We start from the raw sequence: 17,560 nt of genomic DNA, 5'->3' as shown, positions 1-17,560 counted from the left end.
TCTAATGAGTCGTATACAATACAGAGCCACATCTAATGAGCCATATCCTATACAGAGTCACATCTAATGAGTCATATACAATACAGAGCCACATCTAATGAGTCCTATACAATACAGAGCCACATCTAATGAGTCCTATACAATACAGAGCCACATCTAATGAGTCCTATACAATACAGAGCCACATCTAATGAGTCCTACACAATACAGAGCCACATCTAATGAGTTGTACACAATACAGAGCCACATCTAATGAGCCATATCCTATACAGAGTCACATCTAATGAGTCATATACAATACAGAGCCACATCTAATGAGTCCTATACAATACAGAGCCACATCTAATGAGTCGTATACAATACAGCCACATCTAAAGAGTCTTATACAATACAGCCACATCTAATGAGTCGTATACAATACAGCCACATCTAATGAGTCGTATACAATACAGCCACATCTAAAGAGTCTTATACAATACAGCCACATCTAATGAGTCGTATACAATACAGCCACATCTAATGAGTCGTATACAATACAGAGTCACATCTAATGAGGTGTACACTATACAGAGCCACATCTAATGAGTTGTATACAATACAGGGCAACATCTAATGAGTCCTATACAATACAGAGCCACATCTAATGAGTCCTATACAATACAGGGCAACATCTAATGAGTCCTATACAATACAGAGCCACATCTAATGAGTCCTATACAATACAGAGCCACATCTAATGAGTCCTATACAATACAGAGCCACATCTAATGAGTCGTATACAATACAGAGCCACATCTAATGAGTCGTATACAATACAGAGCCACATCTAATGAGTCGTATACAATACAGAGCCACATCTAATGAGTCCTATACAATACAGAGCCACATCTAATGAGTCCTATACAATACAGAGCCACATCTAATGAGTCCTATACAATACAGAGCCACATCTAATGAGTCCTACACAATACAGAGCCACATCTAATGAGTTGTACACAATACAGAGCCACATCTAATGAGCCATATCCTATACAGAGTCACATCTAATGAGTCATATACAATACAGAGCCACATCTAATGAGTCCTATACAATACAGAGCCACATCTAATGAGTCGTATACAATACAGCCACATCTAAAGAGTCTTATACAATACAGCCACATCTAATGAGTCGTATACAATACAGCCACATCTAATGAGTCGTATACAATACAGAGCCACATCTAATGAGGTGTACACTATACAGAGCCACATCTAATGAGTTGTATACAATACAGGGCAACATCGAATGAGTCCTATACAATACAGAGCCACATCTAATGAGTCCTATACAATACAGAGCCACATCTAATGAGTCCTATACAATACAGAGCCACATCTAATGAGTCGTATACAACACAGAGCCACATCTAATGAGTCGTATACAATACAGAGCCACATCTAATGAGTCGTATACAATACAGAGCCACATCTAATGAGTCGTATACAATACAGGGCCACATCTAATGAGTCCTATACAATACAGAGCCACATCTAATGAGTCCTATACAATACAGAGCCACATCTAATGAGTCCTATACAATACAGAGCCACATCTAATGAGTCCTACACAATACAGAGCCACATCTAATGAGTTGTACACAATACAGAGCCACATCTAATGAGCCATATCCTATACAGAGTCACATCTAATGAGTCATATACAATACAGAGCCACATCTAATGAGTCCTATACAATACAGAGCCACATCTAATGAGTCGTATACAATACAGCCACATCTAAAGAGTCTTATACAATACAGCCACATCTAATGAGTCGTATACAATACAGCCACATCTAATGAGTCGTATACAATACAGAGCCACATCTAATGAGGTGTACACAATACAGAGCCACATCTAATGAGTTGTACACAATACAGATCCACATCTAATGAGTTGTATACAATACAGAGCCACATCTAATGAGTCATATACAATACAGCCACATCTAAAGAGTCTTATACAATACAGCAGAGCCACACCTGATGACTATCTATATAATAAGTTGAAAAGTGTGTCTGTTGTGTGTCTGTTGCTTTGCGGACACACCGTGGCACCAAATTCGGCAACAAGGTACCTCCAGACTTGGTGTTGTGCACCTCAAAGCCGTTTTTGGGAAATTAAACATTCACCAAGGTTCAATTTGCCTTAATTGATGATCTGGGGAAAAAAAATCGACAATCTGGGAAACCAAAGACAAAGGAACAACACCACACCTTATTTCATTGCTGTCATTGAGTATAGCTGTGTACACACGGTGCAATACATTGCTCAATGTCCAGTTTTCATCAGCAACTAGAGATGGTCGGTGATGAACAGGAGACTCTGCCAGGGGAGCCTCAGGGAGACCAGCAACCACATGGTAGCGTGCACCTGGCGATTTATCGTTGCAGCAAAAACAAATCACTGGCAATATGGTCACTCAGCGACCACATTGCCAGTGATATTGCACAGTGAGTACACAGCTTATGATTTCAAACACATTCTAACATTATGGTGGAGGGTTTCAACAATTGTGAATAATTGGGGAAATACATAGACCACACATACCACACACACGTACACATTCTACACACATCACACACACAGTACACCATATACCCACACACACAGCACACTACACACACACATATACATAGCACACCTCACACACTTACACATTGGACAGATACACACAACACAACATGCACACATACACATACATAACACATCCCTGCCGGGACCACTGATCATCATTCTGGGGGCAAGCCCAGCACCAAGGTAAGCTGCTGGGCTACTCCCAGCCCCTGTGCACCCCCCTCCACGAGGTGACTGGATGCCGCACACAGGCTTCCATTCACCTCCTGCCTGCCTTCGCTGCTGTCTGCAGAGTACAACCCTCGTGTGCAACCCTCGCCCAACCTCCATACTGACTGCAGGAAGCTGCGGTCCGGAGGTTGGGCTTCCCCCATTGATGTAAACAGGAGCCAGGTCAGATGAATGTGACAGGTAGCAGGGAGGAATGTGACATGTAGTGTGACATAGAGGTCCATGGCCCTTATTCAGATCTGATCGCAGTACAAATTTGTTCGCAAAATGGGCAAGACCATGTGCACTGCAGGTGGGGCAGATGTAACATGTGCAGAGAGAGTTACATTTTGGTGGGGTGTGTTGAAAAAAAAAATCTAAATTTCAGTGTAAAAACAATGGAGCCAGTATTTACCCTGCACAGAAACAAAATAACTCACCCAAATCTAACTCTCTCTGCACATGTTACATCTGCCCCACCTGCAGTGCACATGGTTTTGCCCATTTTGAGAACACATTTGTACTGCGATCAGATCTGAATATGGGCCCATGTCCCTGCGTCACCCCACCATCTCTGTCCTTGCATCACCCCGACATCTCTGTCCCTGTATCACCCCACCATCTCTGGCCATGTGTCGCCCCACCATGTGGCATAATGTGAATTTTGCCCAAATCCAGGTGGCATAATGTACATTTTTGCTCAATCCGTCGGGCATAAAGTGAATTTTGGCTCTTTCAGTGTGGCATAATGTGAATTTTGGCTCAATCCGGAAGGCATGATGTGAATTTGAGCTTATTCCAGGTGGCATGATGTGAATTTTGCCTCAATCCATGTTGCATAACGTGAATTTTGGCTCAATTTATGTAGCATAATGTGAATTTTAGCTCTTTCAGTTTGGCATAACATGAATTTTGGCTCAATCCGGGTGGTATAATGTGAATTTTGGCTCATTCCATGTGAATCTTTTTTTGCTCATTCTGTGTCGCATAAAGGGGATTATTTGCTCTTTATAATGTTTAAGGGGCAAGTGTAAGGGGGTCTACTACTGTTTTGCATAATCTGTATAAGGGACATATGGCATGGTACACTACACTCAAGGACATTCCCCTTTTTGAGTGGTGGCACCCTCTTTTTCTGGAGTGTGCACATAACTTCACACCCAAAATAAATGCATCTTAGGTGCTAAATCTCAGGAGTGGATGTGGAATTCATCAACACACACAAGCTATCAAGTCAGGAGTGGTGCATTTCAAACAACAATACCGCACCTGATTTCATTGCTGTCATTGAGTATCAATGCAAACACATTCTAACATTATGGTGGAGGCTTTTAAAAAATTACAGCATAAGATGAAATTTTGGAAATGAAAAAAAATAAATAAAGGTTTTCCCGGGCACCGCCGGGGCGGGTCAGCTAGTATACAATACAGCAGACCCACATCTGATGACTATTATACCTTACAGTTGGTATTGTGGTTAGTATTACTGCCTCTGGGGGCGTGGCGGCGGGTAGGGAGCAGGGCAGAGCTGAACCTGCCTAAGTTCAGCGATGAACTCAGCAGCGCTGCCCGGCGCTAATCACTGGCAATCCCGAGAATTTTCCGGGCTTGCCAGCCTGGGCATTAAGGCAAAGCCCGGAAAATTCTCGGGATTACCAGTGAAGGGGTTAATTACGTTATGTTTCCTTCAAGTTGTGTGGGTTTACTCCAGAGTTTACGATTTTCTCTCAAAATCCAAAAACACACCGGCAGATCAATTGGCTGAAAAAAAATAATGTGTCCACGTGGCAGGCAATATAGAACTGGTATAAATAATGGAAATAGTCTCTGTCAATTCTGGATGATATGTCTTCAATATATAGATAACCTCTTTTGTGTCAAATATATATAGGAATTTTTTCGTTATTTTCTAAAAGATATAAAAACCAAATTGCTCTCCTGGGAGACACTGAGGTCTGCCACAACTGCTGACTCACAGACGTAACACTGTTATAATCTTTTATTTTATGCCCGAATAGCACATTCTTTAACGTTATTTTTCTCTCTCTTTTATAGATCAACATCTCTCCAAAACGCTGGGGTTTTAATGAGACAAAAAGATTATTAAAAGTACACTGACTGCACAACTGGAAGTGTGTGAATTTTTTCTATAAAAATAACAGTAATTACTCATTCTGTCACTAATTAATGACTCCTTTCTGCTTTATCAACTCAGCCGGGATATATTTGTTACATATTTTTCTATTGACTAAAATAGTCGAACAACTCAGAAGAATTGCTGTAAATGCTGGATTTAGAACTAACGACTTTCAGCAATTAAAAATAAAATGCGTTTACTTGTTGTGGAGAAAATAACAACTGCAAAAATCTTCAAGAAGAAATGTTATTTCTCACAGCCTGAAATACACGCACATTTCCATGTTAAAATCTTATCACGCCCCTCAGATTAGATTGCTTCCTTTAATAACTAGCAGATAATTATTAAACACATAAACAGAGTAGATTTAGAGATTCTGGTGCCCTGTGCTAGAAATGCCATGGCCTGCTTTAAAAAAAGGGACAGCTGCAAAAAAGGGCATGGTGTCATGAGAAATGGGTGTGGCCACACAGTAGTGACCTTGCTCACATTACACTGCATAGTAATGCCCCTTATTCACATTAAACCACACAGTAGTACACCTTATACCACGGTTGTAGACCTTATAAATATTATGCCACACAGTAGTACCTTTTATACACATTATGCCAAACAGTAGTACCCCTTTTATGCATTACACTACACAGTAAAACCCCTTATACATATTACACTACACAGGAGTACACCTTATACACATTATGCAACACAGTTGTATCCTTTATGTACAGTATGCCATATAGTAGTACCACTTATACACATTACACTAAACAGGAAGCACCACTTATACACATTACACCAACACTAGTATCGGTTATCCACATTACACTACACAGTAGTACCCATTATACATATTACACCCCACAGTAGTATCTGTTATACACATTACGCTACAAAGTAGTACCCTTTATACACATTGTGCCATACAGTAGTACCCATTATACACGTTACACCACAAAATAGTACTCATTATACACATTACACCACAAAAGAACCCTTTATACACATTTTGCCAGGCAATATTCCCCTTTATACACATTACACCATGCAGTAGAAACCCTTATACACATGACACCACAGAGTAGTACCTGTTATACATATTGTGCCACACAGTAGTACACCTTATACAAATTACAACACACAGTAATACTTCTTATATGCATTATGACACATGGTAGTAGCATTTATACACATTATAAACATTATGTCACACAAGAGTACCACATATCCCCTTTATATCACACAACAATGCCCCTTGCACATTATGCCCGCACAGGAGTAGTGCCTCTCACACAACACAGTAGTAGCATCGCTTACACCATCACAGCACATATAGCACTATAGAACATGGCCTTCCTCCCACGCTCTCTCCAAAAGCAGTGACACTCACCTTGGCCAAGGTCTAAGTCTCCAGCGTCAGTTACACTGATCAGCTCACTCAGTAGCGCCTCTTCATAGACACTGCATTACCCAGAGGAGACAGTAGTAGTGATGTCAATTGATGCTATCGCCATCTGTGGTTGCCAATAGTGCAAACAGCCATTGATGGTAGCATACTATGTGATGTATGACCATTGATTGTTTTACCTATCAATGCCATCCCTTTCATTTGACTAAATGGACCGTGGGCCAATCAGAACCTGGAGGTGGGGCTCTAAGGGGAGCTATGTCCAGGCCTCTTGGGTAAAAAGATTGATGTAGGAGAAACATCTGGTTCTCCCACATCGATGGAAAACTATTCTACATTGTTCATAAACCATTGATGATTGTGAATGATGGATGGTCAATGGCCATACCTAGGCGGTAGAGCAAAAGGGCACAGTAGACAGCAGGTAGCGGTGGATTGGTGGCACAGTCACCGGTGAATGTGGTTGGATGCAGCCGGTTCCACCCACAGGTCATATGCATTCATACGCGGCAGCAGGGGGGGGGTTGGCGGACAATGACAGTATGTGACCCTGCACCCCTCCAAAAATGGCTTACACCATCGAGAAGACATGCTAGAAGTACTCTTTCACCTATTGCGGCTGTCTCCTCTGCTGCCATCTTCGAAGGGGCGCTGTCTAACACTGTCAGAGAGACTCTGCGCCTCAGTGGTGCCGACCCCCCCCTCCCCCCCGCACAATTGATCCCCCCTTTGCAACAAGCATTTAACCCATATGTCAGGAGGCATGTAATCCCCCCTGGCAACGAGCATTTAACCCCTTATGGCAGCAAGCATGTATTCCCCCCTGGCAATGAAAATGTAACCCCTATGGCAGCAAGCATGTATTCCCCCCTGGCAACGAGCATGGAACCCCTGGCAGTGACCATGGAATCCCCTATGGCAATGAGCATGCAACCCCACTTGGCAACAAGCATGTAATCTCACCTGGCAACGAGAATGCAACTGCTGGCAACAAAATTGTAGGTAAGAGGCACTTATTTGCCGAACATTGCGATTAATTGCTGTTAATCGCAAAAATTTCATGCGATTAATCACAATTAAAAATGTTAATCGTTGCTCACCACTAACTATATATACACTGCACAAGATGCCAGTATTTGCCCAAGTGGTCATTGTTTTCCACTGTGCATGCGTTTAAGTCACTACATGTGGCACCATGCCACTGTCCCACGGTGTATACTGTACTGTGCGCGCAGAGTTGCAGAAGTGATTCACACACACAGTCTCAAGAAATGTACTGGAGACGTGCTGGGTGCTCCAGAGACTGGGACTTGGATTTTCAGACGCATAATATGGTTGATATTATTATTCAGGCCCCTAATCACTCACACTGATGGCCATACTCGGATCTAGCATTGGGCTAGTGCGAATAACGGCTGTGTCTACATACGCACTAGGCAGGATTACAGCAACTATACATTCACAAAGTGGACATCTCAGATCTGGCACTTGAAGACGGTCACAAGGGAAGAATCTTTTCACAGATTTACCATAAGCATGCACGGATGCGACAACCATTGGCATGTGCTCATCTCCTGATTTACTAAGTGCTTCTGTGGACCCTGCTCCTCCCACTATATAACTCTCAGTCTGCGGCTTCCTGCTGCCCCCATTCCCCTCCTCACATCATGTCACTGCCCCTGTCACATGCAGCCCTGTCCTCACTGACACATCCCTCATCTCCTGATATACTCTGTGCTGCTGGGGGTCCCTGCTCCTCACACTATATAACTCTCAGTCTGTGGCTTCCTGCTGCCTCCATTCCCCTCCTCACATCATGTCACTGCCCCTGTCACATGCAGCCCTGTCCTCACTGACACATCACTCAGCTCCTGATATACTCTGTGCTGCTGGGGACCCTGCTCCTCCATCTATATAACTCTCAGTCTGTGGCTTCCTGCTGCCTCCATTCCCCTCCTCACATCATGTCACTGCCCCTGTCACATGCAGCCCTGTCCTCACTGACACATCCCTCATCTCCTGATATACTCTGTGCTGCTGGGGTCCCTGCTCCTCCATCTATATAACTATCAGTCTGTGGCTTCCTGCTGCCTCCATTCCCCTCCTCACATCATGTCACTGCCCCTGTCACATGCAGCCTTGTCCTCACTGACACATCCCCCATCTCCTGATATACTCTGTGCTGCTGGGGACCTGCTCCTCCCGCTACATAACTCTTAGTCTGTGGCTTCCAGCTGCCTCCATTCCCCTCCTCACATCATGTCACTGCCCCTGTCACATGCAGCCCTGTCCTCACTGACACATCACTTATCTCCTGATATACTCTGTGCTGCTGGGGTCCCTGCTCCTCACGCTATATAACTATCAGTCTGTGGCTTCCTGCTGCCTCCATTCCCCTCCTCACATCATGTCACTGCCCCTGTCACATGCAGCCCTGTCCTCACTGACACATCACTAATCTCCTGATATACTCTGTGCTGCTGGGGACCCTGCTCCTCCCACTATATAACTCTCAGCCTGTGGCTTCCTTCTGCCCCCATTACTTCCTCACATCATGTCACTGCCCCTGTCACATGCAGCCCTGTCCTCACTGACACATCACTCATCTCCTGATATACTCTGTGCTGCTGGGGACCCTGCTCTTCCCACTATATAACTCTCGGTCTGTGGCTTCCTGCTGCCCCATTCCCCTCCTCACATCATGCCATTGCCCCTGTCACAAGCAGCCCTGTCCTCACGGACACATCACTCATCTCCTGATATACTCTGTGCTGCTGGGGACCCTGCTCCTCCCACTATATAACTCTCAGTCTGTGGCTTCCTGCTTCCTCCATTCCCCCCCTCACATCATGTCACTGCCACTGTCACATGCAGCCCCGTCCTTACTGACACATCACTCATCTCCTGATATACTCTGTGCTGCTGGGCACCCTGCTCCTCCCACTATATAACTCTCAGTCTGTGGCTTCCTGCTGCCTCCATTCCCCTCCTCACATCATGTCACTGCCCCTGTCACATGCAGCCTTGTCCTCACTGACACATCCCCCATCTCCTGATATACTCTGTGCTGCTGGGGACCTGCTCCTCCCGCTACATAACTCTTAGTCTGTGGCTTCCAGCTGCCTCCATTCCCCTCCTCACATCATGTCACTGCCCCTGTCACATGCAGCCCTGTCCTCACTGACACATCACTTATCTCCTGATATACTCTGTGCTGCTGGGGTCCCTGCTCCTCACGCTATATAACTATCAGTCTGTGGCTTCCTGCTGCCTCCATTCCCCTCCTCACATCATGTCACTGCCCCTGTCACATGCAGCCCTGTCCTCACTGACACATCACTAATCTCCTGATATACTCTGTGCTGCTGGGGACCCTGCTCCTCCCACTATATAACTCTCAGCCTGTGGCTTCCTTCTGCCCCCATTACTTCCTCACATCATGTCACTGCCCCTGTCACATGCAGCCCTGTCCTCACTGACACATCACTCATCTCCTGATATACTCTGTGCTGCTGGGGACCCTGCTCTTCCCACTATATAACTCTCGGTCTGTGGCTTCCTGCTGCCCCATTCCCCTCCTCACATCATGCCATTGCCCCTGTCACAAGCAGCCCTGTCCTCACGGACACATCACTCATCTCCTGATATACTCTGTGCTGCTGGGGACCCTGCTCCTCCCACTATATAACTCTCAGTCTGTGGCTTCCTGCTTCCTCCATTCCCCCCCTCACATCATGTCACTGCCACTGTCACATGCAGCCCCGTCCTTACTGACACATCACTCATCTCCTGATATACTCTGTGCTGCTGGGCACCCTGCTCCTCCCACTATATAACTCTCAGTCTGTGGCTTCCTGCTGCCTCCATTCCCCTCCTCACATCATGTCACTGCCCATGTCACATGCAGCCCTGTCCTCACTGACACATCACTCATCTCCTGATATACTCTGTGCTGCTGGAACTATGCTCCTCCCGCTGTATAACTCTCAGTCTGTGGCTTCCTGCTGCCTCCATTCCCCCCCTCACATCATGTCACTGCCACTGTCACATGCAGCCCCGTCCTTACTGACACATCACTCATCTCCTGATATACTCTGTGCTGCTGGGCACCCTGCTCCTCCCACTATATAACTCCCAGTCTGTGGCTCCCTGCTGCCTCCATTCCCCTCCTCACATCATGTCACTGCTCCTGTCACATGCAGCCCTGTCCTCACTGACACATCCCTCATCTCCTGATATACTCTGTGCTGCTGGGACCCTGCTCCTCCCACTATATAACTCTCAGTCTGTGGCTTTCTGCTGCCTCAATTCCCCTCCTCACATCATGTCACTGCCCCTGTCACATCACTCCTCTCCTGATGTACTCTGTGCTGCTGGGGATGGGGTGAAGAGAGAGAATAAGGGTAGATGGGGATAGAGGGGGCTCCTGACAGCATTAGGCCCTTGTTGATAAACACTGTCAGCTCTGTTCCTGCACAGAGTTACTTGCAGAAGCCTGTTCCCACCAGTTGCTGCTCACTGTCACGGCACTGCTGGGTAATAACACATGTATGAGACTCTACAGAGACTACCATACAGGAATTGTGTGCAGGCAGGGGGGGGGGGGGGGGGGGGGGGGGTGCGGGCTTCCTCCCATAACATCGTCCTCCCTATAAATAATTCTCCCCATTTCCAGAACTCCATGTGGTGTGTTAGGAGCTGGCAGGCAGAGCGACACATATTAATATGTTGAATATGTAACAATAAGCTGTTCCGCTGTTTAAGCCCCATAACCGATGATGCAGGAAATGCTCCGCCGTAAATTCCCAGCATCTGTTAGTCGCTCGTAGCGAGAATAAAATAAAAACCAAAGTGCGACGTACTCAGGAACAGTACGGTGCCAGGAGTGAATGGATCGTGAGCTCACTGGAGCAGGACCATCTTTGCCTTCTGTTTTATGTCATGAAATGAGTACATAGGAAAACCCCCTGGATTTACAGCGCAACGTAATCTGTAATACACTGTACAGTAGCGTATTAGTGATTCAGACCTGCTTGCTATGCAGCATATATCTGTCGCTGTATCCTGGGCATATGGGACCGCCCCTTTCTGACATCAGAACTGGCTGCTGGCCCCTCCTCCTCTTGACATTCCCTAATCATCATTGTTACCTGTGGGGACCAGTGGGGTTGTTGTTTTTTTTCATATGGGTCCCCTCCCCCTGTGGAATCCAATGGGTTTTCGCCATGCGAGGGAATACGCTACACTTATTTTGAATCCATGTGCTCAGATGTCGACATTGACACAAAAAAAACATGTTAAACTCATGTCAACCTTTTGCCTGAATCAACGTTTTGCCAATGTGGGGATTTTGGTGTCGACTTTTTGACAGTCGGCCTAGACATTGTCTACGCCGTGATCCACATCCCAAATTATTCTGATTAGCGGTGGTTAGTACTTGGGAGTGCGCTCCTGCATCTTCTCTTTATTCCTGTGTGGAACTACAAGTGCCAGCATGGTAGCACCTCGCATGTTTAGAATTGCGGCCTGCGAACTTTGCGGCGCTGCGTGTCAACCAGAATCACCGCAGCTGCACCATGACAGAACTTACATCAGATAATAATATTATATGTAATCCAGCGTTATTAGATTGTCAGCAGCGAGGGGCCACTAGATCGCAGATAACTGTAAAAGAGAAAACTGAAATCCCCCAAAAAACATGTTATGGGAGTGTGAAGGGGACTTGACTGATCTTCCTAAATTTAACCCCTAGCAGTCCAGGGATTAATGCTATCGATGCTTGATCACATACTGTTATATCACGCTGGCTGAGGTATTGAGCTAGCTTTGCTTAAGTATGGATATCCTTACAACCTGGACTGGTAAGAACTTTACAAGCTTGGGAGACTCCAAATATAACCCTAACGGTAATGGCGGCATTTTCACTGTGTCAGAATGTCGTACGGTATGTCGACATTTTGCAGATGTAGACATTTTACTCATGTCTACATCATATCATTCGACATTGTGTTGTCACCATTATTACTATCCACAAGGGATACCCTCTTACCAAATAGGGGAAAGTAAAAAAAAATAGGCCTAGCTGTGATTATTGGCAGCCTATCATTCCCCAACTGACAGAAATATAATCAACCATTGAAAAGATTCATTAATTAATTGATTCATTAATTAATTAATGTTCGCTGATCTGGTACAGAGTTTATTTATCTCTATGTGATTGTTTTTTCTCTTGCTCCAATTACTGTGTACTGAAGGCACTAACGAGCTCCAGAACCGGTCACATACTGCACGTATATATCTACGGGTCGATGATATTCTTTTTGAAAATGAAGCGGTTGTATAAGAGATGTATTGGCCTTTAATCGGTCCCCCGTTGTTAAACGAAATACAGTTCCAGTGTCCGCAAGCTGACCGCGTTTTAATATTGACATCAGAGCTAGATGCCAAATTTTGACACTGGAGAGCCGCCAATAAAAACCTCATCTAGCGGTGGCTGTCGGGCGGCCAACAGACTATTAATTAGAAGATGAAAGATGCTTGGTAGAGCCGGTGCCACGGAGGGTGGCTGCGAAACGCGCGGCGAGGATTGCTAGAAAGACCTTCTGCTTCCGTATATGTGCCAAACGGGCGTGAAACCCATAACTTAAGCTGGGAGATACAGAAGGATGATGATTTCTGCCAACGACACTGGTTTCTCTAGGACAATTTGGATTTTCAGGGACAGCAACGAGCACAGGCTATGGAAAATTGGCATGATGTGCGGCAGGTGCAGGTGTGGGATATCCAATGGTTGTACACTGCAGGATCTGAGATGTACTATTATATACACGTCAATGCAGAGCCGCCATCGGGGGGGGGTTGTGGACTACCAGGATTAACAGAAAGGGGGCTTGGATTAATGAGTCGTAAATAATATTTGCATTCCCCATGAAGCAATGAAGAGTTTGAGTAGTGGGGCCATTGCTAGAGACACCGGAGGTCTCACCAGGCACACCGGGGCTTCGAGAAGGGGAAGGGGGGCCCTGCCTATTCAGTTAGTGCTTCCACAGTAATGTAGGGTACACACCAGGACCAGCCGCTCACGATGCACATCGTGAGTGTGTCTTCAATGTTTTCTTCCGACCCGCTCACGATGATGCGGGGGGCACGACCCGCTCACGATGTGCACCTTGAGCGGGTCCGATCCGATGGCGACCCACACCCGGGAGTATGGTCGTTCTTCAGATCCTACCTGCTGCAGGTAGGATCTGAAGAACGAACGACCCGCGGGACCGCGCATCGGTATCGGTCCACACCAGGACAGAAAAGGGCCCAATCACCACACAATCTACATCCAATTGGTCAGAATTGGATCTAGATTGATGGGATCGGGCCCTAGTCGTCCTGGTGTGTACCCAGCATCACTCTCCGAAGACAAAGTACAAGTCTTTCAACATCCACGTATAAGACATACTGACCTACAACCTGGAATGGCTGGGAGGCTCCCAAAAATCTAGAGGATCTCCTGGATCCCCCAGAAAGGTGATCACATCTCCTGCATATGCCCCAGATCCCTGCATTCCCCATGGCCGCTGGGATAAGTGACCCCGCGGATCACATTGCATCATTTTGCATCATTTCAGTCCCCCCTCATCTTAGAAACGCAAATCACGGTATTTGCCTGGAACTGAGGTGTGGCTATATGACATCAGCACCCATCCCCACTGCCTGAAATGCACACCAGCATCTCCTAGCACATTCATACATGTAGGAAACACATCCAACACACGTCGGTATCTGGCTGATGGATCAACAATGAGGTCGACATTCAAAAGGCCGACACCATATGGTTGACATGAATCAGATCGACAGACAAAGGTAGGGCTGCAGCACAGTTCAAAATTCAAGGAAGGGAGCCCCACCAGCTGCCAGTGAGTGAGTTTGGAATGGCAGTTGGTGGCAGTGGGTGTGGCTTGCCTATTTGAGTTTTGAACTGTGCTGCAGCCCCACTGTTGACAGGTACAAAACGTAGACAGATGAAAGGTTGACAGGTACAAAAAGGGGGGGTTCCGTTTCACATGTTTTCTCAACAGTTGATTCATTTACTATCCACGAGGACTTTTACCCCGTGAAGCGAGACCACAAAGGTAAATGTTTTACTTGATTGTTGTCACTCAACATGACATATATGTTAGATTTGGTCCAAAAACATGGGTCGATTATTTGTGTCAACCGTTGTCATATCAACCTACTTGACCCTGTTGTCCTTCTGTACCTGTTGATGAATTGGCGTCGACCTAATGCTTTGTCAACCATAACATATTGATCCATTGAGCCACACCCATGCAAGTCACTGTACTAATTGTAACCCGTGCACTCATTTCATGCAGCGAATATTGCGATTCCAAACCGACTTTTTTATGGCAACAGTCTGTTTTACAGCAAATGCGGTGGCTAGACTCCTAATGCTGCTCCACCTATCAGACTTTGTATTGGCTGCTTCGGTTTTACCATACTCAAATAATTGGATTTTCTGTACAACAATACATTCCTCTAGCCTCCCAACCTTCAAGCAATCCCAGAAAAGCTCAACTCATCACTGCAGTTCACCAAATTCCTGAATCATTCTGTTACACTTCCTCGACTTCTCTTTCTGGTTAACACTCCTTTACACAGTTTGCACAAAACTTACATGTGTTCTTTTTTGTGTGTTCACGCACAATTTGCACTTGACCAATATGCAACATGTTGCAACTTGATTGACAGCAGAGCCCTCTCTTCTTTCAATTTACTAAGATGGGAGTTCTATTGAAGATGTGATGTTGCTATAGGCAACCAATACAGAATATACTTATTTTTTATTTAGCACCTTCTAGAAGATAGTAACAGCCTTTTTTGTTGTTAATGTGTTTATTTGCAGTTACAAAGTGTTATAGAATATGCTGGTGCAAAATACATAAAGGTCAACATAGAAATACAAATTGTTGTATTAATTAAATTTAACTTTGTTTTATTCTGAAAGTTTTGGCTACTGAGGGGGGGGGGGGGGGGGGACAGGATTTTTCATTGACGGTTAACCCCAAAAAATGATAATATAACTATGCTGTGATTCCAAATCTTGTCGAATTGGCTCCGCCCCTTACCCATAGACCTGTGAATCACGGCTAAGTGGCCAGGAAGGGAGGAGCTTTGTAATATCATGCTTACTGTCTCTCTTCTGTGGGGGGTTCTGGGTATTCAGAAAGCCCCCCCTACCTATGTGTCAGTATCAATCAGACTAGTATAAAAGTTTTTGAACACAAACTGAGCATTGGCGGTACAAGACAGTGCTAGGGAGGCGGATGCTGTACCTTACCTCCTTTCTTTCCATCGTCTTGAGTGCTGTCCACCGTCTCCTGTTTGGGTTTATCTTTTTCCGGGGCAGCCTCTGGGCTAGTAGCAGGCACATCGGCTTGTTTGGACTCATCTTTAGCTTTGTTGGCGTCACCGCCCGAGGACCTGTCACTAGTGCCCTTCGCGGTGCCCTCTGACTCTGCGGGCGCGGGCTTCTCTTCCGAAGGAGACTTTGCTGTCTTTTTGGCTTCTGCTTCTGAACCTGCCTCCAGCTTTTTATCAACCGAAGAGCTCTCTGCTTTCTTCTTATCGTCTTCAGACAAAGGTCCGTCGGCGGTGGGCTCCTCCGTTTTGGAGATGTCATTCTCTGTTTTTTCCTCCTTGGCATCTTCCTTGTGATTCTCTGCTGCGTCTCCATTATATTCATCTCCTTTCGTGTACCCCTTCAGTTTTTTCCGGATTATATGTCCACGGAAGCTGGCCTGGATTTTGGTCGCTGCTTTGTGGGCCTTGTCCTCTGGTTTGTTTGAATCTTGTTTCGATTTTTTTGGTCCGCGTCCTCATTCTTGTCAACCTGCAGAAGAAGAAATGAGAAAGATCAATAAACTTTTTTGAGTTTTGCCATCTTGGGGCCTTGTTGAAAATAATTTGAGAACTTTCTTTGTGCCGTTGGGTTTTCCTTTATGCCAAGAGTATTAGTCTAGATGGTGATGAGATACAAACAGAAATGAATCATTCATGGCCTTCACCAGCTTTACATAATCATGTTCTCAAGGGTCTAACAAAACACCACACAAGTAATTCTGTCTCCGCACTGCAATACACACCGCTCGTATGCATGTCACACAAATGAGAATAATCAGCCACTAATTAGACAACATCGTGTTTTTTAATAGAGTTACCCTTTAAAAAAAAAGAAAAAAAAAAAGAACAGTGGAGTAGTCTAAAAATTTGTAAAATAATAAAGGGTAATATGATTGCAGCCGTTCCGTCACAGACAGTTCCACAATCAGCTTTCTCATAGGTTTCCTGGAAACTGTCTCCACATTTTATTTGATAATTTTTTTTTATATTGTAATGTCGATATAGTACTGAGTAAATGAGAATCAAAAACATTCAGTACATTGATGAAATGATCAATGTTTTGCAGTCACTGTAAAATTCTCAGAATTTGGCACGAAATGGTCTTTAACATGTTTTTGGTTATCAAAGAAGACAAATAAACCCCCCAAAATTGCATTCTTTATAGATGAACCACAAAAGTATGGCCACTGTGTTAAGCTGGGATACACACTGGGCGAGGGGTTAAAGTGGGAGGGAACTGGGTGGAATTGAGTCCACCACCTGCAATGGTAGTTGGAACTAGTTCCACTTCCACCACAGCCCAGCACAGAAATTCCAAAAGAAAAGTCTGTCCTTTTCTGTCATGGTGTATGTGATGTCATGACATCAACGCTGCTGAAGTGAAGAAGAGCCACTCAGAGGAGCAGGCTCTCTGTATGCCAAAGACAGGGTGAGAGGAGACTGAGGGACACGGAGAGAAGGGGAAGCCACTGGAGGGACATGAGGGAGAGATGCTGGAATGACAGATATGTGTATAAGTGGCACTACTGTGGGAATTTTGTGTAAGGGACACTACTGTTTTGGTTATTATGTGTACAAGCAGAATTACCACTGTGGGGATTATGGGTAAGGGGTACTAATATTGTGGGCATTGTAAGTGACACTATGTGGCATAACGGGGGTCATTCTGGTTGACTTGCAAAGATGTGAATTTCAAAAATGCAAAAATGCCGCCTGCATGAACGCCTGCCCCCTCATACGGCGAATATCCCAGCACGCATGCAAATGGATGTTTTGCATAAACATCCATTCGA

General features: G+C 45.3%; 1 protein-coding gene across 1 annotated transcript in view; it reads right to left on the bottom strand.

Moving 5' to 3' along the window:
- GAP43 (growth associated protein 43) overlaps positions 1-17,560 on the bottom strand; it is a 42,564-nt gene that overhangs the window by 19,349 nt on the left and 5,655 nt on the right. Inside the window, 2 exon segments of the mRNA XM_083170648.1 lie at positions 15,706-16,228; positions 16,231-16,257. Coding sequence (XP_083026774.1) covers positions 15,706-16,228; positions 16,231-16,257 — 550 coding nt within the window.

This window comes from Crinia signifera, chromosome 2, assembly GCF_055691185.1.
Source record: "Crinia signifera chromosome 2, ASM5569118v1, whole genome shotgun sequence".
Lineage (NCBI taxonomy): Eukaryota > Metazoa > Chordata > Amphibia > Anura > Myobatrachidae > Crinia > Crinia signifera.
Note: the sequence above shows the minus strand (reverse complement) of the source record. Positions and strands in the feature narration are given on the sequence as shown.